At 35.3% G+C, this 27,063-nt stretch overlaps 1 protein-coding gene across 7 annotated transcripts in view; it reads left to right on the forward strand.

Annotated features, from left to right (window-relative positions):
• Nucleotides 1–27,063, forward strand: part of VPS54 (VPS54 subunit of GARP complex) — a 103,459-nt gene that overhangs the window by 57,300 nt on the left and 19,096 nt on the right. For all 7 annotated transcript variants that reach the window (XM_069583038.1, XM_069583041.1, XM_069583035.1 and 4 more), the window contains 8 exons: nt 609–716; nt 2,535–2,590; nt 4,990–5,086; nt 13,440–13,780; nt 19,754–19,883; nt 20,442–20,623; nt 21,204–21,316; nt 24,610–24,673. In XM_069583038.1, coding sequence (XP_069439139.1) covers nt 609–716; nt 2,535–2,590; nt 4,990–5,086; nt 13,440–13,780; nt 19,754–19,883; nt 20,442–20,623; nt 21,204–21,316; nt 24,610–24,673 — 1,091 coding nt within the window. The remainder of the gene's footprint in view (nt 1–608; nt 717–2,534; nt 2,591–4,989; nt 5,087–13,439; nt 13,781–19,753; nt 19,884–20,441; nt 20,624–21,203; nt 21,317–24,609; nt 24,674–27,063) is intronic.

The raw sequence follows: 27,063 nt of genomic DNA on the forward strand, positions 1-27,063 counted from the left end.
ATCAGTGATGCCATCCAGCCATCTCATCCTCTGTCATCCCCTTCTCCTCCTGCCCCCAATCCCTCCCAGCATCAGAGTCTTTTCCAATGAGTCAACTCTTTGCATGAGGTGGCCATAGTACTGGAGTTTCAGCTTTAGCATCATTCCTTCCAAAGAAATCCCAGAGCTGATCTCCTTGAGAATGGACTGGTTGGATCACCTTGCAGTCCAAGGGACTCTCAAGAGTCTTTCCACAAATAATCCAGGTCATCATTCCAGTGTTGTAGACCACTAATTTAAAAGCACAGGGCTTATAGAATATTTATTAGTCATCAGGGTTTGAGAAGAATACTTTCTAGCTTCTTATTGAAACTAGACTAAAATAAATTGTTCTGCCCCCAAACCAGCTTCATTTGATCCACTGTAGTAGGATGGGATTTGCCTGTTTTAGAATAATGACTGCAAAAATCTGATGACAAGATCGCTTTGGAAAGGGGTTGTTAAGGCTTCTAGAAAATACCATATGCAATATAGAGATTTCAGGGTTAAACAATTGATTATTTCTACTTCTAAGTGAGATTATTTTGTACTTAAATTGTGACATTGTTACCCTTTTTTTTTTTTAATAGGAAAGACTAATCTCTCTTGTATTTGGACTTTTAAAACAAAGAAAACTTAATTTTTTAGAAATATATAGTGAAGAAATGATTATTACAGCAAAGAATATCATTAAACAGGTAATTGTACTTTTTTATTTTATAAGTTTTGGTCTAGAATCTTTTGTGAAGTTTATTTTTACATTATCTTGTAATATATTCAGTATCATAATATTTTCTCATTTATTTAAAAATTTTAAATATAGAAAACTAGAACAAAAAAAAATATAGCCCACCTAGTCAAAAAGATTATCATTTGACTATTTAAAAGTGTAAGTAGTTACTGGTGTTTTTCATTAATTGTACAAATATTTCACTTTGAATCATAACATAAACATTTCCTCATAAGCCTTCATAAAGATCACTTTTAAAGGTTATATAAAATTCCATCAACATCCTGTTACTTAAGCCTGTTTAACCTTTCCTCTGTGTTAAATATTTAGGTCATTTTCTGTTTGGTAGTATAAGGATCACTGTGACAACTTTGGTATAAAGTTTTGTTTGTTTAGTTTTTTCATATTTAAGACTGTTTTCTTAATAACTGATTCCTGAAGTAGAATTGTTGGTCAGAGAGTGAAAAGTATTCTTAAATTGTTTGATGCATGGAGTTGAATTGCCTTTTTTTTTTTTTACCAAAAAAAGATTTTACCAATAGTATATACTTACATCAGTATTTCTTCTTATCCTGAGCTCTAAGAAATTATCATTGTAAACTAAAATCTATTGTTTTTTTTTTTTTAGTATCTTAGATTTTTGTTTTGACTTTTCAAATAAATCTCATTCACTGAACTTTAGTTTTTCTGTATTTGAAAAATAACAATTTTGAATGTATTTGTTAGGCTTAACTGATCATCATCGTTAGGTTAAATGTACATTTTTTAGTTTCTAATGTTTAAATAAAACAAGCAAGAACTAAATATACACGTATCTTATGACTTAGCAATTCTATTTCTAGTAATTTACCCATCAGAAATTTGTACATAGACCACCAAAACAGCACAAGCATTTCATGGCAGTATATTTGTAATTAAAAAAAAAAAAAAAGTGGAAAAACCCAAATTTTTTCATCAGTAGGAAAGGTAAATAAAATTGTAGCATATTTACATCACTGAATTCTATAACAGCAATGAGAATGAATAATTACATGAAACAAACAACATGGATATTCACATACATACTGTGGAGCGAAGGAAGCCAGACACAGAGGAGTACACACTGTATGATTTCACTGACCTAAAAATTCAACCATGAGCAAAATTAGTCTATGATGTTAGAAATTAGGATAGTGATGGCTTTGGGGAGGAAGTAGTGACCAGGAGGGGAATAAGAGGGGATGACTGGTAATGTTCAATTTCATAATCTGAGTTCTGTTTAAATAGGTGTACTCTACTTGTAAAATAAATATTGAGCTATAAGTATAATTTGTTCAGTTTTCTGTATGTATATTTTAAACAGTTTTTAAAAACTGCTGTGCTTTAATTGCTAGACTTCTAAGTCTGAGCATTTATTTTTTTAAAACTTTAAACTTTCGCATGTATTATGAGGAAGTGTGACCTCCAAAGTGAATTTCTTTTGGAATTTTAGTATGAAGCTTAAACTATGTTCCTAAGAATTATAGTTCTGTGGGGACTTTTTGTGTGCATGTGTTGTGTGTTTGTTTCTGTGTGTACCTTTGAACAGTTTTGAACAGTTTTAAAAAGTAGGAAATTTTAATTAGTACAGTTTAAGCATTCTCTGGAGTAATTATTTAATAGGGTACTGCTGCAATTTGTAAGAGTCAAAAGAGAGGTTTGGTAGAATGATTATCATAGTCATTGAGGCCCTTATTAATAAATAATGAACATGTAGTACTTACAATTCTAAAGATGTTAATCAATTTTTTTTCCTTAAATTTTGCAGTGTGTGATTAATAAAGTTTCACAAATAGAAGATATAGACACAGATGTTGTTTTGAAGTAAGTATAAATATTAAGTTGGGGTTACCAGTCAGGGAAAAGATAACACATTAGATTAAGGATAGAATAAAGAGGATTTAGTTAAGGAAATATTTACTAAAGTATGGGCAGAGTATGGGAAAATACAAGTGATAGTGCAGTACCTTAAAGGGGCAAAGTGAAAGTGACCCCATGGACTGTAGCCTATCAGGCTCCTCCATCCATGGGATTTTCCAGGCAAGAGTGCTAGAGTGGATTGCCATTTCCTTCTCCAGGGGATCTTCCCGACCCAGGAATCGAACCCGGGTCTCCCGCATTGCAGGCAGACGCTTTACCGTCTGAGCCACCAGGGAAGCCTTAAGGGGCAAAGAGAGCCATTAATAGAATTCAGAAGGAGAAAACAATGTAAGTAGTTAGAATAATCTTGTAGTAATTGAATTGATGTTCAGTGGAGGGGGCCAGTCTTTCTGTGGTAACCACTCCGGGGCAGAGATGAAACTATCAGCACCTTTGCTCCTTTCAGTCTTTTGCAAGGGCTCCTCACTGGCCAAGTCCACAAGTCAGCCTCCCAGGGCTGAGAGAGGGTGGAGATGTACATAGATACGGAGGGTGGAAATTGAAGAAGAATAGCAGTGCTAAATTTGTTTAGCCATATAATTAAAATGCAGTTAACTTTGAGAAGTTTGAATGCATGACTTAGAATTGCCCGTGTCTGTAATTTTTTGTTTTCCCTTGAAATTTCTGTTCTTCTACTTTGAGAAAAATAGTGATAAGTATTTTATGACTATGAATTTCTTGTTCATATACATATATAAGTTTTATTAACTGGTCTAAGATATGAAAAGTACTATGGACAACTGTAAAACTTCTCTGGGCCAAGTTCATAGAATGAGAATTGTGGAGTTTTAATTTGCACACTTACCTAGTGAAAGCTCAGGTTCAGAATTAGTTGAAGCAGTCCTAATAAGGCAGGGATCACTAGTAGTTAGAAAAATTAAGTTACTGGACTATTGCTAAAGGTCCTACACACATGGAGAGTCAGTTTTTAGTTTTTTCTTCTGTATGAAATTTTCTTAACTTAGAGCACATCCTATACCTCAAATATATAGGAGTACCTTTTGAGAATAAATTCCTAAGTGTAGCATCATTAATTAAAAATTTAGAGTAATAAGTCATTATATTGTTCTGAAATACCTTTATGGAATTCTGTTTTTTATTTTAAAAATTGATGTCAGCTATAAAAATATTGGCTATACTTTTATATATTATACTAATATAATATTTAGTGTGTGTATATATATATATATATAAAACATTCTAGATATAAATATTGGCTAATACATAGCATTTTTTAAATTAATTGTGCAATGTCCTGAGTACTTATTGACTCAGTTAATACTAACATCTACCATATGTGGTAGCTTCTATCACTTTTTCCATATGAATTTCCCTGGTGGCTCAGTGGTAGAGAATCTGCCTGTAATGCAGGAGACATGAGTTCAGTCCCTGGGTTGGGAAGATCCCCTGGAGAAGGAAATGGCAACCCACTCCAATGTTCTTGCCTGGAGAATCCCCAAGGACAGAGGAGCCTGGCAGCCTATCTTCCATGGGGTTGGAAAAGAGTTGGACACGACTGAGAGACTTTCACTCACTAAGTCACTTGGCCAGAGTCATACAATTAGTTAAGTGGCAGGGCTGGATCTTGAACCAAGACACTGTGGCTCAAGAGCCCATACTCTTAGCCACTATGCCATGTTACCCTTCATATATAGAAAAGTACTTTTAGTTTATAGTTAGAAAAATAGGTTATTAAGTTTTTTAGGGGAGCTGTTATGTTTCTCATTTTTATTCCAGCATATATCTTTTCTACATTTAACCTAAATTAGTTTATTTCTCTATCCCTTTAATCAAATGACCACAAAGCATGTTCACATGGAATTAATACATGATAAAGATGTCTTAGGGAGAAGGCGATAGCAACCCATTCCAGTACTCTTGCCTGGAAAATCTCATGGATGGAGGAGCCTGGTGGGCTGCAGTCCATGGGGTCACTAAGAGTCGGACACAACTGAGCGACTTCACTTTCACTTTTCACTTTCATGAATTGGAGAAGGAAATGGCAACCCACTCCAGTGTTCTTGCCTGGAGAATCCCAGGGATGGGGGGAGCCTGGTGGCCTCTGTCTCTGGGGTCGCACAGAGTCGGACACGACTGAAGCGACTTAGCAAAGATGTCTTAGAGATGTTTAAACAAGGAGTTGTTTACTAATTGACTTCTTCATCTCTGTTGTATAATTGTAGATTAAATTGCATTTTATTCTTTTGTTACTAGATAGTATTCAGTGTAGTTTCTTCCAGCTTGTAGATAATATCATACTGGCCCCAAGACAGTCATTATTTTTGTTTGAATTTTTTCTCTAGGCTTGCAGATCAGATGAGAATGTTGAATTTTCCTCAGTGGTTTGATTTACTAACGGATATTTTCTCCAAGTTTACAATTTTCCTACAGAGAGTTAAGGTAAGCTTACGTGATTTATCAGTTTATCCAGGATATCCCTAAAATTGTCCTCTTTCTAGACACAAAAATTTGAATAAAACAAAATTTTTAATTTTTGCAATTTTTCTAAAGGAGCTTTGTTTTAAATAAGATTTGAAGTGCTTCAGAGTATTTTGGTAACTTTTTTTTTTTTAATGATTCTGAACGATTTATTTCATTTTAAAAAGAAATATGCTTCAGTTCAGTTCAGTCGTCCAGTCGTGTCCGACTCTTTGCAACCCCATGAATCCCAGCACGCCAGGCCTCCCTGTCCATCACCAACTCCTGGAGTTCACTCAAACTCTCGTCCATCGAGTCGGTGATGCCATCCAGCCATCTCATCCTCTGTCATCCCTTTTTCCTCCTTCCCCCAATCCCTCCCAGCATCAAAGTCTTTTCCAATGAGTCAACTCTTCGCATGAGGTGGCCAAAGTACTGGAGTTTCAGCTTCAGCATCATTCCTTCCAAAGAACACCTAGGGCTGATCTCCTTTAGAATGGACTGGTTGAATCTCCTTGCAATCCATGGGACTCTCAAGAGTCTTCTCCAACACCACAGTTCAAAAGCATCAATTCTTTGGCACTCAGCTTTCTTCACAGTCCAACTCTCACATCCATACATGACTACTGGAAAAACCATAGCCTTGACTAGATGGACCTTTGTTGGCAAAGTAATGTCTCTGCTTTTGAATATGCTATCTAGGTTGGTTACAACTTTCCTTACAAGGAGTAAGCATCTTTTAATTTCATGGGTGCAGTCACCATCTGCAATGATTTTGGAGCCCAAAAAACTGAAGTCTCACACTGTTTCCACTGTTTCCCATGAAGTGATGGGACCAGGCATTAAATATTATAAGTAATATTTCCTTTTGTGATTTTGTGATGCTTGAATCTATCTTGATTATCTATAGTTAAAATATTGTGAAATACTCAAAAATCTATCCCATAACACTTAATTTTTCTAGGAATTTAATATTAATATTATGCTGATACCATAGTATTTTTAACATACAGTTCATATTTATATTACTCTAATGTTCTTTATTGCAGGTTTTTATTTCATTTTTAAGCCTGGGGTCCAGTCATGTATCAGGCATCATATTTAATTACTTTGTGGTCAAGCCAGTTAATTTTCATCTGGTCAATATAAGGAAAAGAACACATGTCACACAGCATTCTTCAGAAGAAAAGATGTTATAGACTCTAGTATGTGGTGTTGGGATTACCAACGTGTCATAACTGTTTTAATAAGACAGTCCTTAGGAATTACTGAGTATAAGAGGCTGTTAGTGAAATGTGATATTCTTTGAATTATCAAGTGTCAATATTTCATTTATGTTCTAGTCAAGATCCCTGGCATCTCCTGAGTTTCATATTAAAAATGATCTGGGGGACTTAGGTATTTATCTATAATATGACTTTCTTAATAAAATTGGGATGATGCTCTACATCACATCTATAAGCTTTCTGGTTGAAATGGGAAAAGTTTTTATAAAATGTGATTCATTGCATTTAATTTAGACTCCTACCCAGATGTTGATCTTATCTATTGATAGTGATAGATATCAAACCTGTATCTGTGAATTGTACAGTATAAGGGCATGTTTTTACTTTTTCTTATATTCCCACCATGACTTCATCACACACTTCTGGATATCTAGAACTCCTACATTGCATAGTTGGAGTTGGCCAACTTTTTGCCAGTAATTGTTTAAATAGCCATCTTACTTTTAGATTCTATATCAGTTAAACTAAGCCAAATTACTATTTGATGTATGTGCTATATGAAAACAGTGATTTGTCCTAATTGTAGCTTCTCATTTTCACATTTAGACCACTTAAACTAATATTGTTGTAAAACATCTTTGAAGATGATGTTTGATTTCTAAATACAGTAATTTTTCTTTGGACAAGTTTATGATTCATTCTAGGGCATGATTTCACTGAAACATAACATTAGAAACCTCATTTTTAATGAAGATTTTTAAATAACTACAAATCAGAAAGAACTCTGATGTCTAACATAGAAATGGTAAAATTGGTTATGCCTAGTATACTCGCTAGGACAGAATGTCATGCAGGCAAGGATTTTTAATGATTGAAGAAAATGCATACATTATAACATTAAGTGAAGAAACAAGACAGAGATCTGTTTATGTAGCATGCTCTTAGCTGTGTTAAAAATGTTTTTTTTTTTATTTTTTTACCTCTTAATCTGCATAGACCAGAGACAGCCTGTCTTTTTGTGGTTGCCTTTAGATGGTAGAATTATGTGTAATTTAAACTTGTTATTCATTCTTTTCTCTTTTCCCTAAGTTTTCTACAGAAAGAGACATTACATTTTTGTAATTGAAGTATAGTTGACTTACAGTGTTGTATTAGTTTCTGGTATACAGAAAAGTGATTCAGTTATTCAGTTACATGTATTCATTTTATAGTCTTTTCCATTATAGCTTATTACAGGATGTTGAATATAGTTCCCTGTGCTATACAGTAGGACCACTGTTTATCTGTTTCATATAGTTTGTGTCTGCTAATCTCAAACTCCTAAGTTATCCATCCCCTGCCCTGCCCTTTCCCCTTTGGTAACCGTAAGTTTGTTTTCTATGTCTGTGAGTCTGTTTCTTTTTTGTTAATGAGTTCATTAGTATCTCTTTTTTCATGATAGTATCTCATGATAAGTGACATCATGTGGTATGTGGTATTGTCTTTCTGTATCTAACTTACTTCAATTAGTATGACAATTTCTAGATCTATCCATGTTGCTGCATGGACTGATGGCATTTTTCATTCTTTTTATGGCTGAATAATATTCCATTGTGTATATTTACCACATATTTTTACCCATTTATCTGTCAGTGGACATTTCCATGTCTTGGCTATTATAAATAGTACTGCTATGAATATTGGGTTGCATATATCTCTTCTAATTAGAGTTTTCTCCAGATATATGCCCAGGAGTGGCATCACTGGATCATATGATAACTCTATTTTTAGTTTTTTAAGGAACTTCCATACTGTTTTCCATAGTGGCTGCACCAATTTACATTCCCACCAGTGGTGTCAGAAGGAACCTTTTTCTCCACATCATCTCCAGCATTTATTATTTGTATACGTTTTGAAGATGGCCATTCTGATCAGTGTGAGGTGATACCTCATTGTGGTTATGGATGGTATTTCTCTAATAATTAGCAGTATCAAACATCATTTCATATGCCTTTTGGCTGTCTGTGTGTCTTCTTTGGAGAATTGTCTAGATCTGCCCATTTTTTGATTTGGTGTTGTTTTTTTTTAATTGACCTATATAAGCTGTTTGTGTATTTTGGAAATTAATTCCTTGTAGGTCACATAATTTTCAAATATTTTCTCCCAGTCCTTTCATTTTGTTTGTGGTTTCCTTTGCTGTGCAAAAGCTTTTAAGTTTAATTAGGTCCCATTTGTTTATTATTGTTTTTATTTCCATAACTCTAGGATTCAGCTCCATAAAAATACTGCTGTAATTTGTTTCCAAGAGCATTCTGCCTGTGTTTTCCCCTAGGAGTTTTATAGTATCCAGTCTTACATTTACTTCTTTAATCAATTTTGAGTTTATTTTTGTAGATGGTGTTAGAGAGTGTTCTGATTTCATTCTTTCACATGTAGCTTCTTTTCCCAGTACCACTTGTTGAAGAGACTGTCTTTTCTCCATTGTAGATTCTTGTATTCTTTATTGTAGATTAATTGACCACAAGTGTGTATGTTTATTTGGGGGCATTAATTGTATTTTGAATTTTTGTTTATTGTTTATACCCCATAGTTTAGTATGATTTGTATAGCTGAAAAAGAAAATAATCCTTAAATGCAGCTTGACAGTCTTTTCAAGAAATTTTTAACTCTGATTTTCAATTTGTTACATAGACAGATCTGGACTGTCATTTTAGAGGCTTAATCAATATGGTTACCAGATTATTTCATTCACTATTCTCAAGACTGGAAAAATTTATTTTAGTTGTTCTGTTATTTAAACATGAACTTAACTAAAATTGCTGCAATAGGAAAGTTCAGAAAGTAAATCATCTGCCTACATTTTTTTTAATGCATTTATTAGCTAGTTACTTTGTGCCAGGCACTGTTCTGAGCACATTATTTTTTTATTATTATTATTTTGAAATTTTTTATTGGGGTATAGCTGCTTTACCCTACTGTTGAATCTATTATGTATTGTGAAATCTTCTGGCATTCTTAAACAAGAATGATTCTGGACTTAAAAAAAAAAATCACAAACCTTTAAAACTTGTAGATATCGTGAAAACAGTGAAGAAGAACCCCTAAGAGATACAGCCAATACACTGTATAGAGAAAGTTTATTGTATTAGCTAAGATGTTGTCAGTTAAAAGTGGCAAAATGTCCAAATCAGACTAATTTAAACAATAAAAGAAATGTATTGTCTTGAGGAACTTAAAATAGTCCAAAAACGATAGACTTCAGTTTTGGTGTGGTCATTGTTTTCTTGATTAGTTTTACTGTTTTATTTTATTTCTACCTCCTCTTTTTTGACTTCACTTTTAAAGTAACTAACGTAATTACAGCAAAATATCTAAATATAACAGTTTCAAGTCTTCCACATTTGTATACTATACCTCCTAGAACAAGATTTTTTTCTTCTTCAGTCATCAAATGAAAGTCCCTCATTTTAAACCATTGGGCTAATTTGGGTCACATACCCAATCACTGTGGTAAAAAAAATGCTATGCACTGATTGGTTTGGGTCTGGATTTTCTTCTTATTTCTAATCCTGTGGCAAGGAGGTTTGGGAGCATATTGGGTGGCTATGCAGGACTGAACCTGAAATTGGAAGGTGGACTCAGTTTTGCATAGCTAGCCTATGAGTGAAGTGCAGAGTAGTTGCTGGAGGAGAGAAAGACTATGTTTAATTATTTTTTAATGAGAAAATTTTTTGAGAAAGAAAATCACTAAGAGAGAAGAGATAAGGGAGAAGAAAGGCAGAAATGAAGATGGGAGAGGTAGCATATTAAAGATTAAGACAGCAGTAAAGATTAAAAGCAGCAGTGGAATCGTTTAGCAGGGAGCAGGTTTGTGACAATAGAGAAGTTACTGATGAGCAGAGAAGATGTACAGTCTCCACAGACTTGAAGGCTCAGTATCTCTGTCTAATACTATATGGAATATTCACTTAGATTACATTTAGTCCCAAATAAACAGGAACAGTATGAAAAGGCAAAAAGATAGGACATTGAAAGATGAACTCCCCAGGTCGGTAGGTGCCCAATATGCTAATGGAGATCAGTGGAGAAATAACTCCAGAAAGAATGAAGGGATGGGGTCAAAGCAAAAACAACACCCAGTTGTGAATGGGACTGGTGATGGAAGCAGGGTTGGATGCTGTAAAGACCAGTATTGCATAGGAACCTGAAATGTTAGGTCCATGAATCAAGGCAAATTGGAAGTGGTCAAACAGGAGATGACAAAGAGTGAACATCGACATTCTAGGAATCAGTGAACTAAGATGGACTGGAATGGGTGAATTTAACTCAGATGACCATTATATCTACTAATGTGGGCAGGAATCCCTTAGAAGAAATGGAGTAGCCATCGTAGTCAGCAAGAGTCCAAAATGCAGTACTTGGATGCAGTCTCAAAAACAACAGAATGATCTCTCAGCAGTGGCCACAGGACTGGAAAAGCTGTTTTCATTCCAATCCCAAAGAAAGGCAGTGCTCAAACTACCGCACAATTGCACTCATCTCACATGCTAGTAAAGTTAACGCTTAAAATACTCCAAGCCAGGCTTCAGCAATATGTGAACTGTGAACTTCCTGATATTCAAGCTGGTTTTAGAAAAGGCAGAGGAACCAGAGATCAAATTGCCAACATCTGCTGGATCATCGAAAAAGCAAGAGTTCCAGAAAAACATCTATTTCTGCTTTATTGACTATGCCAAAGCCTTTGATTATGTGGATCGCAATAAACTGTGGAAAATTCTGAAAGAGATGGGAATACCAGACCACCTGACTTGCCTCTTGAGAAGCCTGTATGCAGGTCAGGAAGCAACAGTTAGAACTGGACATGAAACAACAGACTGGTTCCAAATAGGAAAAGGAGTACGTTAAGGCTGTATATTGTCACCCTGCTTATTTAACTTCTATGCAAAGTACATCATGAGAAAGTCTGGGCTGGGAGAAGCACAAGCTGGAATCAAGATTGCCGGGAGAAATATCAATCACCTCAGATATGCAGATGACACCACCCTTATGGCAGAAAGTGAAGAGGAACTAAAGAGCCTCTTGATGAAAATGAAAGAGGATAGTGAAAAAGTTGGCTTAAAGCTCAACATTCAGAAAACGAAGATCATGGCATCTGGTCCCATCACTCCATGGCAGATAGATGGGGAAACAGTGGAAACAATGGCTGACTTTATTTTTCCGGGTTCCAAAATCACTGCAGACGGTGATTGCAGCCATGAAATTAAAAGACACTTACTCCTTGGAAGAAAAGTTATGAGCAACCTAGATAGCATATTAAAAAGCAGAGACATTGCTTTCCCAACAAAGGTCTGTTGAAGGAAATGGCAACCTACTCCAGTGTTCTTGCCTGGAGAATCCCAGGGATGGTGGAGCCTGGTGGGCTGCCATCTATGGGGTCGCATAGAGATGGACACAACTGAAGCACCTTAGCAGCAGCAGCAGTCAAAGCTATGGTTTTTCCAGTGGTCATGTGTGGATTTGAGAGTTGGACTATAAAGAAAGCTGAGTGCTGAAGAATTGGTGCTTTTGAACTGTGGTATTGGAGAAGACTCTTGAGAGTCCCTTGGACTGCAGGGAGATCCAACCAGACCATTCTGAAGGAGATCAGTCCTGGATGTTTATTGGAAGGACTGATGTTGAAGCTGAAACTCCAGTACTTTGGCCACATGATGCAAAGAGCTGATTCATTGGAAAAGACCCTGATGCTGGGAAAGATTGAGGGCAGGAGGAGAAGGGGACGACAGAGGATAAAATGGCTTGATGGTATCACCGACTCGATGGACGTGGGTCTGAGTGAACTCTGGGAGTTGGTGATGGACAGGGAGGCCTGGCGTGCTGTGTTTCATGGGGTCGCAAAGAGTTGGACATGACTGAGCGACTGAACTGAACTGAACTGAAAACAGGAAACAGAGTGTTTTAAAGAAGGGGATTTATTAGTTCATATAACTAAAAAAAATCTGTAGGCAGGTCAACCTTTAGGTGTTTAATAGAGAAGTTGATGATATTATCAAGCCTTAGTTTTGTTCCCGTGTTTTTCTCAGTTGTGTTCTATGTATCTTTAGCTTTAAGCTCAGGTGGTTTGTTGGCTGATTGACCCACCTTGGACCCTTATCCTATCTTTGGAGACTTACATTTGGAGTCTACTTGCCTAGAACCATGTAGATCCTGAAAAAGAAATCAAGAATTTTGAGAAAGGGACAGCAAGTTATGAGAGTTCAACCTTGAATGTTAAAGTAGGAATATAGCTCCTTATTTCTTAATAGTCCATGAAGACATTGATTTACATAAATTTGCTCTTGATTCATCTACCTTTCAGTATTTATTAAGTACCTCCTCCATGCACAGTACTTACTGTTCTAGGCAGTAGGATACAGTATCTCATGGAGCTAACACTGTAGTGGAAAGAGACCTAGAACTAAAAAATTAAAAGATAGCGATAACTGATACTTTTAAAAAAAACGATTAATGGGATAGGATTAACTGGTAGGGGTTACAGGAGGCTTCTTTGAGGAAGTGACATTTGTGCAAGAACCTTAGTGATGAAAAGGAAAGATGTATGTAAACATCAAGGTGAAGAGCATTCCCGGCAGGGGAAACAGCAAAGGTACTGAGATGGAAACAGTGAAGTTTAAAAGAATAGGAAGAGAACCAGAATGTCTCAAGAACACTGAATGAGTGAGAATAGATGTGAGATGGGGAGAGATGGATATAAAAGTAGATATGGTAAGGAATAGGGATTGTGTTTTCTTTTTAAGTAAGCACATCAATGAATATGATCCTCTTATAGGCAAGTTATGTGCAATGTAACCTATTTAAGAAGTGAGAGAAATATGCACTGTATTGTAGGGAGATCACCATTTAAAAAATTAATTTGTAAGTGTAGCCCTATGCCTAAACTTTAAAGGGAACCCATCTCTTTAGCAGTTTGTTTTTCACCAATAAACTTTATTGTGTAATTGAAGATAGAAATTCTGATATGCATGACCTTGACTCATTTGTAAAATGCTCAAACATACACATACAGTTCACTTTTGAAACCTTGGGTACAAAATATTTTATACCAATTTAAAATGTATCCTGTTTTCTTCTAGGCAACCTTAAATATCATTCATAGTGTTGTTCTCTCAGTTCTTGACAAAAACCAAAGGACTAGAGAATTGGAAGAGATTTCACAACAGAAAAATGCTGCGAAAGATAATTCACTAGACACAGAAGTGGCTTATTTAATCCATGAAGGCATGTTTATAAGTGATGCATTCAGTGAGAGTGAATTAACACCTATAGCCATAGATACTACCTCTCAAAGAAATGCATCTCCAAATAGTGAGCCCTGCAGCAGTGATTCTGTATCCGAACCAGAATGTACTACTGATTCTTCATCCAGCAAAGAGCAGATATCATCATCTGTTACTCCAGGAGCTGTGGATATTATGTGAGTATGGTGACTGTTGCCAGATTAACAGAACTTTGAGTCATCTTATTAATGGTTTAAATAAGACTGATTATTCAGTTTATTGAAAAACCGTGTATAGTTCGGTCTTTTGGAATTTAACAAAAATAAATAAATTTTATGAAACATACATATTTTTGAAAATTTATGGATGGTAAGGAGGTGAGTTTTGGAAATAATTGAGAATTGTAAGTCTGGGAAGAAACCAATTCAATTAAATGCCCTCAATTTGGAGAGTTTAGATGGCTTATTTAAAGTCATTAGTGGCAGAACCTGTCCTGGAACTCAGGTCAATATTTCCTTGGTTATATTTCTTTCTTTTACTGTATCACCTTTGTATTTTGTATATAGTAAAGATGTATTTGGTTTACAATTTTCAGTTGTTCAAAGGCATGAGTTTCCAAGTGGGTCACACTGTCTTTTTAAATATTACTTTTTAAAACTTATTTTGAAATAATTTCAGATTTACAGAAAAGTTGCCAGAATTATTAAAAAAAAAAAAAACCTCTAGTATACCCTTCACCTTGCTTCCCCAGTTGTCTATATCACATTGCCCTCTTTCTCCCTTTCTCGCTCTCTTTTCATCTCTCCTTTCTTTGTCTCTCATGTTAAAATTTTTACGCAGTCATTTGACAGTAGATTTCAGACTTGATGTCCCAAATACTTCAGCATATATTTCCTAAATACAATAGCACTTTCTAATAACTGCAGTATACTAGTGAAAATCAAGAGAACACTGATCGATTATTACCATCTAATCCATACACTTCATTAAGTGTTTTGAATAGAAAGAACAAAAGCAAAATAAAGCCAATAAAATCTTTCTGGTCTGAGAACATCGTTTATATTTTGTAATTATTAAGAGTAATAGCAACTCAGGTTTTTGTTCATTTTGGTATAAGTCAGATTATGGCCTAGGAGCTTATAAAGGTTGAAGTTATAGTGTAGAGTCAACTATAACACCTCCTCTCCCCACTATCAGTCAAGCAAACCCTGAACTACCTATAAATAAAAATTTTTCTTTCTCTGTTTAGGCTTATATTTTCACATATATTGATTAAATATATTGCTGTTAAAACAGAAGTTAAAACGTTTATAGTTTAAGCAATATATTAATAGAATTTTTTTCTCTCCTGAAAGAGTAAAGAGGTAGGAAGTTTTTTCTGGAGCTGAGAATGTAAATCTACCATCTCGTTTTGTGGCTTCAACCTGTGTCTTAGGAGGCTGCTCCAGTTTTATCATCTCATTTCCATCTGTAGTAGCAGGAAGGAGAGGAAAAAGGCTGATACTCTTCTTACTTTTTTGTTTTGATTTTTTTAGTTGGAATGTAATGCATATATAGGGGAATGCACCAGTTATAACATTCAGCTCAATTTATTATAACAAAATGAACATGCTGGTGTAATCACCACTCAAGTTAAGAGACAGAACATTACCAGCTCTTTTGAAGCACCCTGTTGCCACTGTGCTTTCACTTTTTCCCAAAGAAAACCATTAAAACTATTGATTTTTTCCAGGTTTTAGACTTTTATGTAAATGTAACCATTAAATTATGGTCTTTAGTCTCTAATTTCATTTCCCATTATATTTGTGATATTTTTCTAAGTTGTTGCATATAACAGTAGTCTATTTGTATATAGATGTTCCACTTTCTGACTGCACAACAATGTGTGTATCATTCTGCTGTTAATGGTTTGGATTATTTTCATTTTGTTGTGACTGTTCTTGTAGATGTCTTTGGTGTACATGTCATAAGTATTTCTGTTGAATATATATCTAAAAATGAATAAGTATGTGAATAGTCAATTTAACTAAAGCCAAATAATTTCCCAAAGTGATTATATGCCTTTACAATCCTATCAGCTGTGTGGAAGCATTCCTGTCTCTCCACATCTTCATTCATCTTGGTGTTGTTAGTCTTTCACATGTTAGTAAAACATTTTTGCATGTCACACGTGTAATAGTGTAAATTTCTATTTCCCTGATGATTGGTAAGAGGACCCTTTTCATATATTTACTGGCTGTTTGAATATCCTCTTGTGAAGTGCCTATAAATCCTTTACCCACTTCTTTCTTGGTTTGCCTTTTATTTCTTACTGATTATGGGAATTCTTTATGTAGCCTCAACACAATCCTTTGTCAGTTGGTCCATGATGCAAATTCCTTCTCCCACTCTGTGGGCTGGCTTTTCACTTTTTATTGGGGTCTTTCGTTAACAAGAGTTCTTAACTTTAATATAATCTTATGATTCATTCTTTCCTTTAATGGTTTATGTTTTTGTGTGTGTCCTATTGAAGAAAATCTTTCACTACCCTCAGACTTTGATGATATTCTCTTGCTTTTTTCTGGAAGATTTGTTGATGTCCCTTGCACATTTAGATCTACAACATATCTGAAATTGATTTTTGTGTACAACGGTTATTTTCTTTCTTCCCATGTAGTTATCTTTTTGACCTCACACCATTTATTGAAAAGACTGTCTTACCCATTGCTATATAGTACCACTCTTGCCTTAAATTAAATATTCATATATAAATGAGTCTGTTTCTAGACTCTGTTTTGTTCAGTTGTCTTTCTTTGCACCAGTACCATTAAGGAAGATTATATTAGTTATGATATCTTTTTAATTAGCCTTAATATCTGATAATTTCTCCTACTTTTTGTTGTTCTCCTAAGATGCCTTAGATGTTACAAATCTGTATATATTTTAGCTTTGTTAGCTCTCTTGTTACTGTCACATAAACTTGTTCATATTTTTCCTCTCTATTTAAGAGCACAATTCAGAATTTGCAATCCCACGTTCTAGTGGCTAGGATATTTTCACATGTCTATATATAGCTATAAGAGAGGCTTGAGAAATAGTGTATAGCTTGTTGGCTATTTGATAGCTAAAACTGTTACTGTGGCAGAAGAGAGAAGAGATATTAAAAGATAGCTGGAAAATGTGCCCGTACTGTTTGGGATTCCTTTAAATCAAATGCAGTCTCAGATTTTAACCCACCCCTCTCACCTCCATTGTGGCTCACTATGCTCTTTAGGGCTTCTCTGGCTTTCCACAATGACGTGCTCCCATAGCATGATTACAGAGCATCTATAAATTGTTCCTTCTATGTTTCATAGTGGAGAAGGCAATGGCACCCCACTCCAGTACTCTTGCCTGGAAAGTTGCATGGATGGAGGAGCCTGGAAGGCTGCAGTCCATGGGGTCGCTGAGAGTTGGACACGACTGAGCGAATTCACTTTCACTTTTCACTTTCACACATTGGAGAAGGAAATGGCAACCCACTCCAGTGTTCTTGCCTGGAGAATCCCAGGGACAGGGGAGCCTGGTAGACTGCCGTCTGTGGGGTCACACAGACCTGGACACGACTGAAGTGACTTAGCAGCAGCAGCATGTTTCATAGGTACATAAATGTCTGGAAACTACCCACTTTCCATTGCCAAAGGGGCAATGGATTTATTGAATGTATTTATACATTTAAGCCTAACTAGTTCTTCCCTGTGTCAAGTGTTTTTTCAGTATGTAATAGTGTCACAGATACAGTACATGTAGAAATGATGTCTGATTTTTGTATCTTTGTTAGTATTAGATTTTCCTTGTTTTCTTACATTATCAAAATAATCTACGACTTTGTAAGTTTTTGCAATGTAAATATGGACACAAAAGAGTAACTAATTTCCCAGGCAGGAAATGGGAAAGAAAAAATAATGGATGGGATTAGAAAGTATTATAGATTTTTAAAATTTTTTATTTTAAATTATGGTTAAAAAAACACATGCAGTTTATCATCCTAGCCATTTCTAAGTGCACAGTTCAGTAGTGGTAAATATATTCACATAGTTGTACAACCAATCTCGAGATTTTTTTCTTCTTGCAAATCTGAAACCCTGTGCACATTAAACAGTAACTCTCCATATCCTCCCCTACCAATCCCCTGGCAACTACCCTTTTACTTTGTATCTCTATGAGTTCAGTGACTCTAAGTACTTCATATAAGTGGAATCATACACTGTTTGTCCTTTTGAGACTGTCTTATTTTGTTTAGCATTTATGTCTTTAGGGGTGTCCTAGGTGGCACTAGTGGTAAAGATCCCGCCTGATAATGTAGGAGGCTTGGGTTTGATCCCTGGGTAGGGACTATCCCCTGGAGGAGGAAGTGGCAATCCACTCTAGTATTCTTGCCTGGAGAATTCAGGGACAGAGGAGCCTGGTGGGCTATAGTCCATTGGTTCCCAAAGAGTCGGACAGGACTGAGCGACTAAGCACAGAGATGTCTTTAAGTTTCATCTGTATTGTAGTGTGTCAGAATTTCCTTCTTTTTTTGAGGCCGAATGATATTCGGTATTATAGGTATATACCACATTTTACCCATTGATCTGTCAGTGGACTCTTGGATTGCTTCCATCCCTTGGCTGTTCTAAATAGTGCCACTGTGCACATGAGTGTGCAAATACCTCTTTGAGATCCTGCTTTCAACTCTTTTGTATATGTAACCTGGTTCATGTTTGTGAGCAGTTTTTTGTTTTTCCTGTCAACAGTAAAGAGATCCAATTAGACTCAAAATTTTAAAAATCTTTTTTAAAAGCAAAATTACAAATAATTAAATAATTTATGAAGCTCAAACTTCCCAGCTTTATGGGAAGTGGTACTGAAATAGCACTTGGGCTGTTTATAGAAGTAAATATTGGAATAGAGGAAGCTTAGCAGGTTAGAAATATAATTAGACTAATTCTGGGTTCTAGTCTCATGCTTTTAACCTTGTGACCTTGGGTAGATCACTTAAACTTTCAAGATTCAGTATCCTCCTCTGTTAAGTAGGAGTTTATCTGCCTCAGAGTGTGAGAACCAAGTTAAGATACTGTATCTGAAAGTGTTTTGAAAATATTAATCCTTATATTATTTTAAGTACTAGTAAATAAACTTAATGACATAACTTTAAAGGATAGCAGGTAATAACTTTCTTCAATACCTTAACCCAGTGGTTTACCTCAAATTAATAGACATCACATCCTCTTTGAAATGTCTTTGAAAGTTGTCGTTCTTTGGTCACTAAGTTGTGTCTGACTCTTTTACAACCCCATGGACAGTAGCCTGTCAGGCTTCTCTGTCCATGGTATTTCCCAGGCGAGAATACTGGAGTGGGTTGACATTTCCTTCTCCATGGGATCTTCCCAATCCAGGAAACAAACCCATGTCTCTTGCATTGACAGACAGAATCTTTACTGCTGAGCCACCACGTAGAAAAATTATGCTAAGGCACTGCACTTTAACACTAAGCTGAATTTTTGGCACAAAATCAGTGGTCTTTATACATGCTCTGAGGGGGTGGGGTGGGGAATGCATAAAAAGACAAAAAGTCTTTACATTTCTTCCTCAAAATTGGAATAAATGCATTACATATTATTAATACTCCTATTTAATTGTAAGTTCCTTAAGAAAACATATTCCCTTCAGTGTCTAGTACTTAAATACAATAAATGCTCAAGAAATATTAGTTCAGTTGATCTAACTGTTATTAGTCATTCATAATTATAAGCAAAAAGCGGGCCTGTTTGTTCCTTCCTTCCATTTCTTTCCTCTTCCTTCCACTATGTCATCCTGGGCAACCTGTGTACAACCTGCCATAGCTATGACCTTGTACCTAATGTTTTGTTTTGTTTGTTTGTTTTTGGCTATAGTTTTTGCAGAATTTCTAGTCAGAGTCTGAATTAAGTATTAATAATACTACAGCAGAGAGAGAAGATTATTCTTAAAGATTAGGGAGAAGTTTATTTGTACTATCTGAACTTGCTTATATGATGCCCTGCCACAAAATTAAAACTGTGTGACACATCAAAACAGATTTTTCCCTTAAATGTAAATTTTACAGCTTTTTGTTTTTTATTGGTATGTCATCTGTGGAGATCAGTGTGTTCACAGCTTTTCTTGACTTAATCTCTTTTTGTCATTTTCAGGGTCAATGAAGATGTGAAATTAACTGACTTAGAGCTAGGAAAGCTGGCAAACAATACCCAGGAGTTATTGTATAGTGCCTCAGATATATGCCATGATCGAGCCGTCAAATTTCTCATGTCAAGAGCAAAGGTTATTTGTTTTGATAAAGTTTAGATATTTTTTACATAGTAAAATTACTTTGAAAATATAGAATATATCCTTGCTTGTATCCCTATATTCTGCATAATGTATATTATATTTTTAACAGTTAATAGACCACTATTTTAACATCTAATAGACCACTGGTGTGGTCTGTTAGGGAGTGGTCTATTAGGGAGGTGCTAAAATGCAAAATAATCCAAATAAAAGAAATAGTAAAACTTAAGCTTGAATTTCAAATAAATGATTAAAAGGCAATAAGTATTTGAAATTAATATGCTATTTTTATACATATATATGTATTACTAACCAAATAATTTATTAAGAAAATTAGTCATTCTCCAGTATGATGAATAAAATTTAGACATCTTAAACTTTTAATGGTTGATCTCTGGGACTAAAGTATTGGGAAATTTCATTAAAAATTATCTTCAAATAATTTTTAGGAGTTAGTATAAGTATTATAAATTAATATTAAGTTGGTTTTATAACTATTCCATATTTTGTATTATACTAACTCATGAATATTATATTATCTTTAAAATTTAGGATGGTTTTCTTGATAAGCTAAATTCCACGGAATTCATATCACTTTCCAGATTAATAGAAGCATTCATTTTAGAAACTGAACAGATATGTGGAAGAAAAAGCATGTCATTACTTGGAGCACTTCAGAGCCAAGCAAATAAATTTGTAAATAGGTTTCATGAAGAGAGAAAAACCAAACTCAGGTATTATTACCATGTCCATTCTGTTCATTTTTTCTCCTTTTTCTTTATAAAACACAGTTATATTTAAAAGAGGAAACTTCATTGATTGGCCAATTAAAACCCGTGACAGTTATTTTTCTTTTTAATTATAGACATTGTATAATTAAAATCACCATTTCTTGGCTTTTGAAAGTGGAGTTAGAATGTTTATTTCCATGAAAGTACTTATCCTGATAGACTGACTTTTGCTTTCCCACTCAAAGTGAAGTTAATTATGTTTTACCATTCTTCTTGACTAGGCTAAGAGATATAAAAAGGAAAATATTTTCTGAAACTATTTGTACTATTTATGAATGACCTCAGTTTATTAAGCTGTTCAGCACTTTTTAAAAGTCTCATGTACTAGCAACAGCCTATGACCGTTACTGTTTAGAAAGTCAAATGCCTTGTATTGCATGGGCTCTACTTGAATTTAACTAAGATACGTGTAGTCTTAAATATATAAGTCTTAAGTACTCACTTGGCTTTTCTTTTTCTTTTCACCCTAAGAGATAGGGTTGAAATATCATTAAAGTTTATCTTTCTTTTTACTTTTGAATAGCCTTCTCTTAGACAATGAACGCTGGAAGCAAGCTGATGTTCCTGCAGAATTTCAGGATCTTGTTGATTCTATATCAGATGGAAAGATTGCTTTACCTGAAAAAAAATCAGGGGGTATGTGTACTCTTTCACACATTCTGTTTCAGTTTTATATTGTTTGTTAATTTTGTAAGAGTGCTTAATATTTTTTTAATTGATAGTGCCTCTTAGAAACCTTAGAACTCATATTCCCAGCTTAGTTAGTAAGTAGTTGACTTGAAAAGTATGTGGCAATTTATAATAATTTAAAATATTTATTGACTATTAACCGTATTCCAAACATTGGACCAAGCGCTTTACTTGCATTTACTCTCCCAACAACCTATGATAAAGATACTATTGTTACCTTATTTAATACTGAGGAGGCATGAGGCTGCCAGGGGTTACAGAATTTGGTATAAATGAAGATCTGTGGTTTGGAGAAGGCAATGGCACCCCACCCCAGTACTCTTGCCTGGAAAATCCCATGGACTGAGGAGCCTGGTAGGCTGCAGTCCATGGGGTCGCGAAGAGTCGGACACAACTGAGGAACTTCACTTTCTGTTTTCACTTTCATGCATTGGAGAAGGAAATGGCAACCCACTCCAGTGTTCTTGCCTGGAGAATCCCAGGGATGGGGGAGCCTGGTGGGCTGCTGTCTATGCGGTCACATAGAGTCGGACACGACTGAAGCGACTTAGCAGTTGTGTAATTTTATAGCTGTGTTCTTAACCACTGTACTATATTGTTTAGAGAATATGTATTATACTGGTAAGTTTCTATTATGTGTCAAGATATTGAGACATAGATAAAGGTATAATTTTACTTTAATAGGGCTAAGTCTAATGAAAAATATATTTATTAGCAATCAGAAGTAAGGTAGTAGTGATGTGATAGAGAAAACCAAAATGTAAAGAAACATAGGAAAAAAAAATTATGAAGGAGACTACAGAGGAAGGGCAGGGAGGCAGGACAATCTAGAAGACAAAAGTTAAAAAATTAGAGTTTCGAGAAGAAAATTGTCATTGGTATTAAACATCAATCAGGTTTCTTGTGAAAGATACACAATGGCTAGAACTATTTTTGTATGCCAGTTAAAGTGTAATACCAGGATGCATTGTAGTTATGAAGTTCTTGAATGTTTTCAATGGAGGAGGCAGTTGCACTTTCAGTTTTTATGCATTTAATGAAAGTTTAATATTTTTACATAGAAATAGTTTAAAATTGTATACTGTATCATAAAATACAACTGTATTGCAAGAGAAAGAGTGATAGTGACCACTTGTTTGACACACAGGAGATAATTTACAGTCTTTTTAATTCAGTGGAGTGATAGAGCCAGATTGTAGTTCATTGCTGAGTAATTCAAAAGTTAAGGAAGAGCAGACGAGTGTAAGGCTACCTTTTCGAACAGGCCTTTCAAGTTTGGCCCTGAAGGGAAAGTAAATGATGAAATGGCAGCTAGAGACACAAGAGCTGTTAGAGAGACTATTACCTTTAAATTTCCTTAGGGAATTGAGAGAATTTTAAGATAAGAGAAACTGAATTATACTTCTATGCTTAATAGAAAGAGGAAGAAGGTTGATTTAAAATAAGAGTGACATAGAATGATTCTAGGGGTAGGACCCCTGAAATTGAATTCACAGTTCAAGAGAGGGGCTCCCTCTGTCCACTGTAACTAGAGGGGGTGAGGAACAGGTGAAAATTAGAGTAATTCAAATATAGTCGAGAGAGAAATTAAAGAAATCAAGTAAATTTCTGTTTAGTGACCATTTTTAGTAGATAACAGTGTTGGGTGGTAGTCACAATTTTTAAATTGATTGTATGATATTAGCAAAGCAAAAGTGTTTAAGTGGTAAAGACTAAAAGAAAAATAAGATACTCTGATCATCCTAAATCACAAACTTGAAACTATAGGACTTATTAGCCATCTGTTCTTTCAAGCTGTATTTGATTGGAGTTCACTATCCTGAACACATTCCAATTGTGAATTAAAATCAGAACTCTAAAAGTGTTTTAATTTATCATGTGTTTTTCCCACAGAGTGAATTCTTTATTTTCACTTCCTCTTTGTAGGATACGGACAGTAGAAAGTTTCTCTTACAAACCCTGCTCTGTCTTTTGTTTTTCTCTGACCAGGAAGAAAGTATATGCCATTAGAAATTCATTAATGTTTTACTAGTTCATGCAAAGTGAAGGATCCTGGGTTATATTCATTCACCTATCATCCATTTATTGAGTTACTAACTACTTATTGAGGCATGGGGAGATGAAGTTTAATGGATAGCAGTAAATATTAATTTAGTGCTTACCCAATGCTAGACAGTTTGTTCTAAGCACTTTACATGGTTATCTCATTTACAGGTCCATGAGCTGTAGTATTCCCCTTTAACAGATATGGAAACTGAGGCACAAAGAGGTTAAGCAACATACCTAAGGTTACATGGCTAGAAAGTGGTAGAGCTGGGATCCAACTGCAGGCAGACTGATGTTAGGGCCCCTTTTTAACTACTGTGCTAAGTCACTTCTCTGCAGTATTGAGTGTTGGTTAAGACACAATCCCTGTCCTCAAGAAACTTTAATCTGACATATAGAGTGAATTGTGGTTAGAAATTATATCACACTGAATTTCTTTACTTGAAAGAAATGAAGATGTAGATATTTAATGTCTTAGAACAAAGGGAGTTGAAACTTAGGGAATCATTATGACTTACTTGCCCATGGTACTTTGTTTAACTGGCTGATTCAAGACAGTAATCCAGTCCACTGTTCTTTTCACCTCAACATACTGAATTTTGTTTTTTAATGATAAAAAATACCATGTACTGAAAATAAAGTAACTTTTGGATAAAGATCATAAAAACTAAATATATAATCTCTCCACTGAATTTAGGTATTAACTTGTATTCTAAAGATTATAATAAAACCAGCTGAAATGCTAGTTATGCCTTTCCAGCTAATAACACTCTTTTACTTCTTATAATAACACTCTTTTACTTCTTATCAGCCATCTGCCATGTACCAGACCTAGAGGACAGCTAGTTTGTAAGCATTATCTCTTTCACTGACAACTACACTTAAAGATAGATATCATTGTCTATGTTTAATGGATACAGATACTGAGACTCTAAAGAAGTAATTGGTCCAAAGTCATTTATCCAGTAATTGGTAATACTGGAACTCAAATTCAAATTTCTCTGATTCCAAATCCAATATACTTTACTTACTTTGTGCTAAATTGTTTTCCAAGAAGTAGGTTTATTTGCAAAAATGAGGTTGTTCCAGGCCTTAGATAGGAACTTTTTCAGGTTTTTTCCTAGTTTAAATTTTTTATACAGTATTTTGTTTCATCTTATACCCATGTCTCTTTATTTGTTTTAACTCTTTAGCTACAGAAGAAAGAAAACCAGCTGAAGTTCTTACTGTTGAGGGGCAACAGTATGCTGTTGTTGGGTGAGTGACACATTTTTCTTTGTTAGTTAGGTCAAGTATTTAAAATATAGGTCTTCTAGTTACCCCTTGATGTGAACTGGAAATTTTAGATTAACAACTGTAAATCTTACAAAGAATTTTAAATAAATTTTGTGGATTCCTTTTTATTTTGTAGTATTCTGTATGCATTAGAGACTACACTGGCTAAACAAAAAAGGTGTTGGTTAATTTTTCTCATACAACAAGAACTTTGAGGTACATCCAAATGGCAACCCACTCCAGTGTTCTTGCCTGGAGAATCCCAGGGACGGGGAAGCCTGGTGGGCTGCTGTCTATGGGGTCGCACGGGGTCAGACACGACTGAAGCGACATAGCAGCAGCAGCAGCAAGGGTGCTACAGTGGCTCTCTGCTGTAAATGTCTCAGGCTCTTTCTGTCTTTTTTACCTGCAACTTTTCTTGGTGTGCAATGTGCAGCATATTGAAGACGTGAGCTCTGGAGTCAAACTGCTTAGGTTTGAATCCCAGCAACTCTGTTACTTTGTGACTTTGGTCAAGTTACTCTGTGAGCCTTAGTTTCCTTCTTTGTAAAACAAAATCTGGGCAATAGTACTGTACTTAGAATTATTGTGAAACAGGTAATTCCTGTAAAGCATCTTGCACAGTTCTAGTTCACCTAACAAGAAGTTGATAGTTGTTGGTAGTTATTTCCATTACCATCATTTGTCATTAGGTCTTTTATTCTTTTACCAATAACAGTATTTCAAATTCAAGTTAACTAAGAAAAATATAAATTCCAGTGTTGTTTATCTAGGGCTTTATGCCTTTTATTAATAGATACTTAAGATGATATCTTCATATACTTTCATAACACTTAATAGTTTAGGTATTTTCATATATATGATCTCATTTGATCTCTCCAACCACACTATGAAATAGACATTTCAGGTATTATTGTTCCCTTTCTACAGTTAAGAGGATTGGAGCTTAGAAGTTTAAGTATTTAATATAAAATTACTCACATGGAGCCAGAATTAGAATCAAAATCTAGCTCCCATTATCTATACGAGAATTCTTTTTCGCTTTTCTTCTTTGTTTCTTGTCACTGCTGCTGCTAAGTCACTTCAGTTGTGTCTGACTCTGTGTGACCCCATAGATAGCAGCCCACCAGGCTCCCCCATCCCTAGGATTCTCCAGGCAAGAACACTGGAGTGGGTTGCCATATCCTTCTCCAATGCATGAAAGTGAAAAGTGAAAGTGAAGTCACTCAGTTGTGTCCGACTCTCAGCGACCCCATGGACTGCAGCCTACCAGGCTCCTCAGTCCATGGATTTTCCAGGCAAGAGTACTGGCGTGGGGTGCCATCGCCTTCTCTGGTTTCTTGTCACTAAATGAATCTTTTCTGAAATAGCCATCCCCTCCAGGAAGAATGAATGATCCTCGCCTTGTAACTCTGTGTGCCTCTATCATGGCTTTCTGCAGTGTAGTAGAGTTACTTATGTGTATGTATCTCCCTGGTTATTATCTGAATTCCTCATTTACCATTTTATGGGTAAATGGGTCTCATTTACCATTTTAATTTTTCTTGGTACCTAATAAGCACTCAATTAGTGTGAATAGAATTTATGCTTTTTCTCAACCTGTATATATTCTCCAAAACTCCAAAGTACAACCATTGTAAGCTGAAGCTTCCATTCCTTTCTTTTCTGGAATTCTTTTCCATTTCTAGTAGAACAAAACTTTTTTCAACCTCACTGTAATCTTACTCCTTCGGTCTAATTGTCATTTCTTTCCGTTATTACCCATTGCGATTGGCCCTCAATATCTGCAGGTTCTGCATCCCACTAACCAGCATGTAGAACCCATGGATATAAAGGGAAGACTTTACTATGCCATTTTATATAAAGGACTTGAGCATGCATGGGTTTTGGTATTCACAGGGTATCCTGGAGCCAGTCCTCTGGGAATACTGAGGAAGGACTGTGTCTTGTTACTCTTCCCTTACTTAATGGAAATGGTCCCCTCTAGCTATCTGTCTTTCTTGCTCTTTAAGCTAAGAGACTACCACCAAAAAGATGAACTCTCTTGCTAAAGGGGAAGTATTGTATATTCAGCAAGAAGATTACAAAAGATAGCAATGGACTGCTGCCCAATAAAGCAGACTCTAGGATTATGCATGGAGAGTAATGTATAGTCTAACAATTAAGCTGTTATAAAGGCTAGATAGTCTCCTCCTTGAAGCACTGCTCTCTCTCCTTCAGACTTTTATAAAACATTATTTTACATGGATCACTCATTTCTCAGAATCTCATTGAATTTTGATGTCCTGTAATGAATGGCTGTTTCCCCCTTAATGTCAACCTTATTTAACCTCCAAGTGGTGTCTCTTTTCAGCTTGTGACATATCTTGCTA

The sequence above is a fragment of the Ovis canadensis genome, chromosome 3 (assembly GCF_042477335.2).
Source record: "Ovis canadensis isolate MfBH-ARS-UI-01 breed Bighorn chromosome 3, ARS-UI_OviCan_v2, whole genome shotgun sequence".
In the NCBI taxonomy this organism is placed as follows: Eukaryota; Metazoa; Chordata; class Mammalia; order Artiodactyla; family Bovidae; genus Ovis; species Ovis canadensis.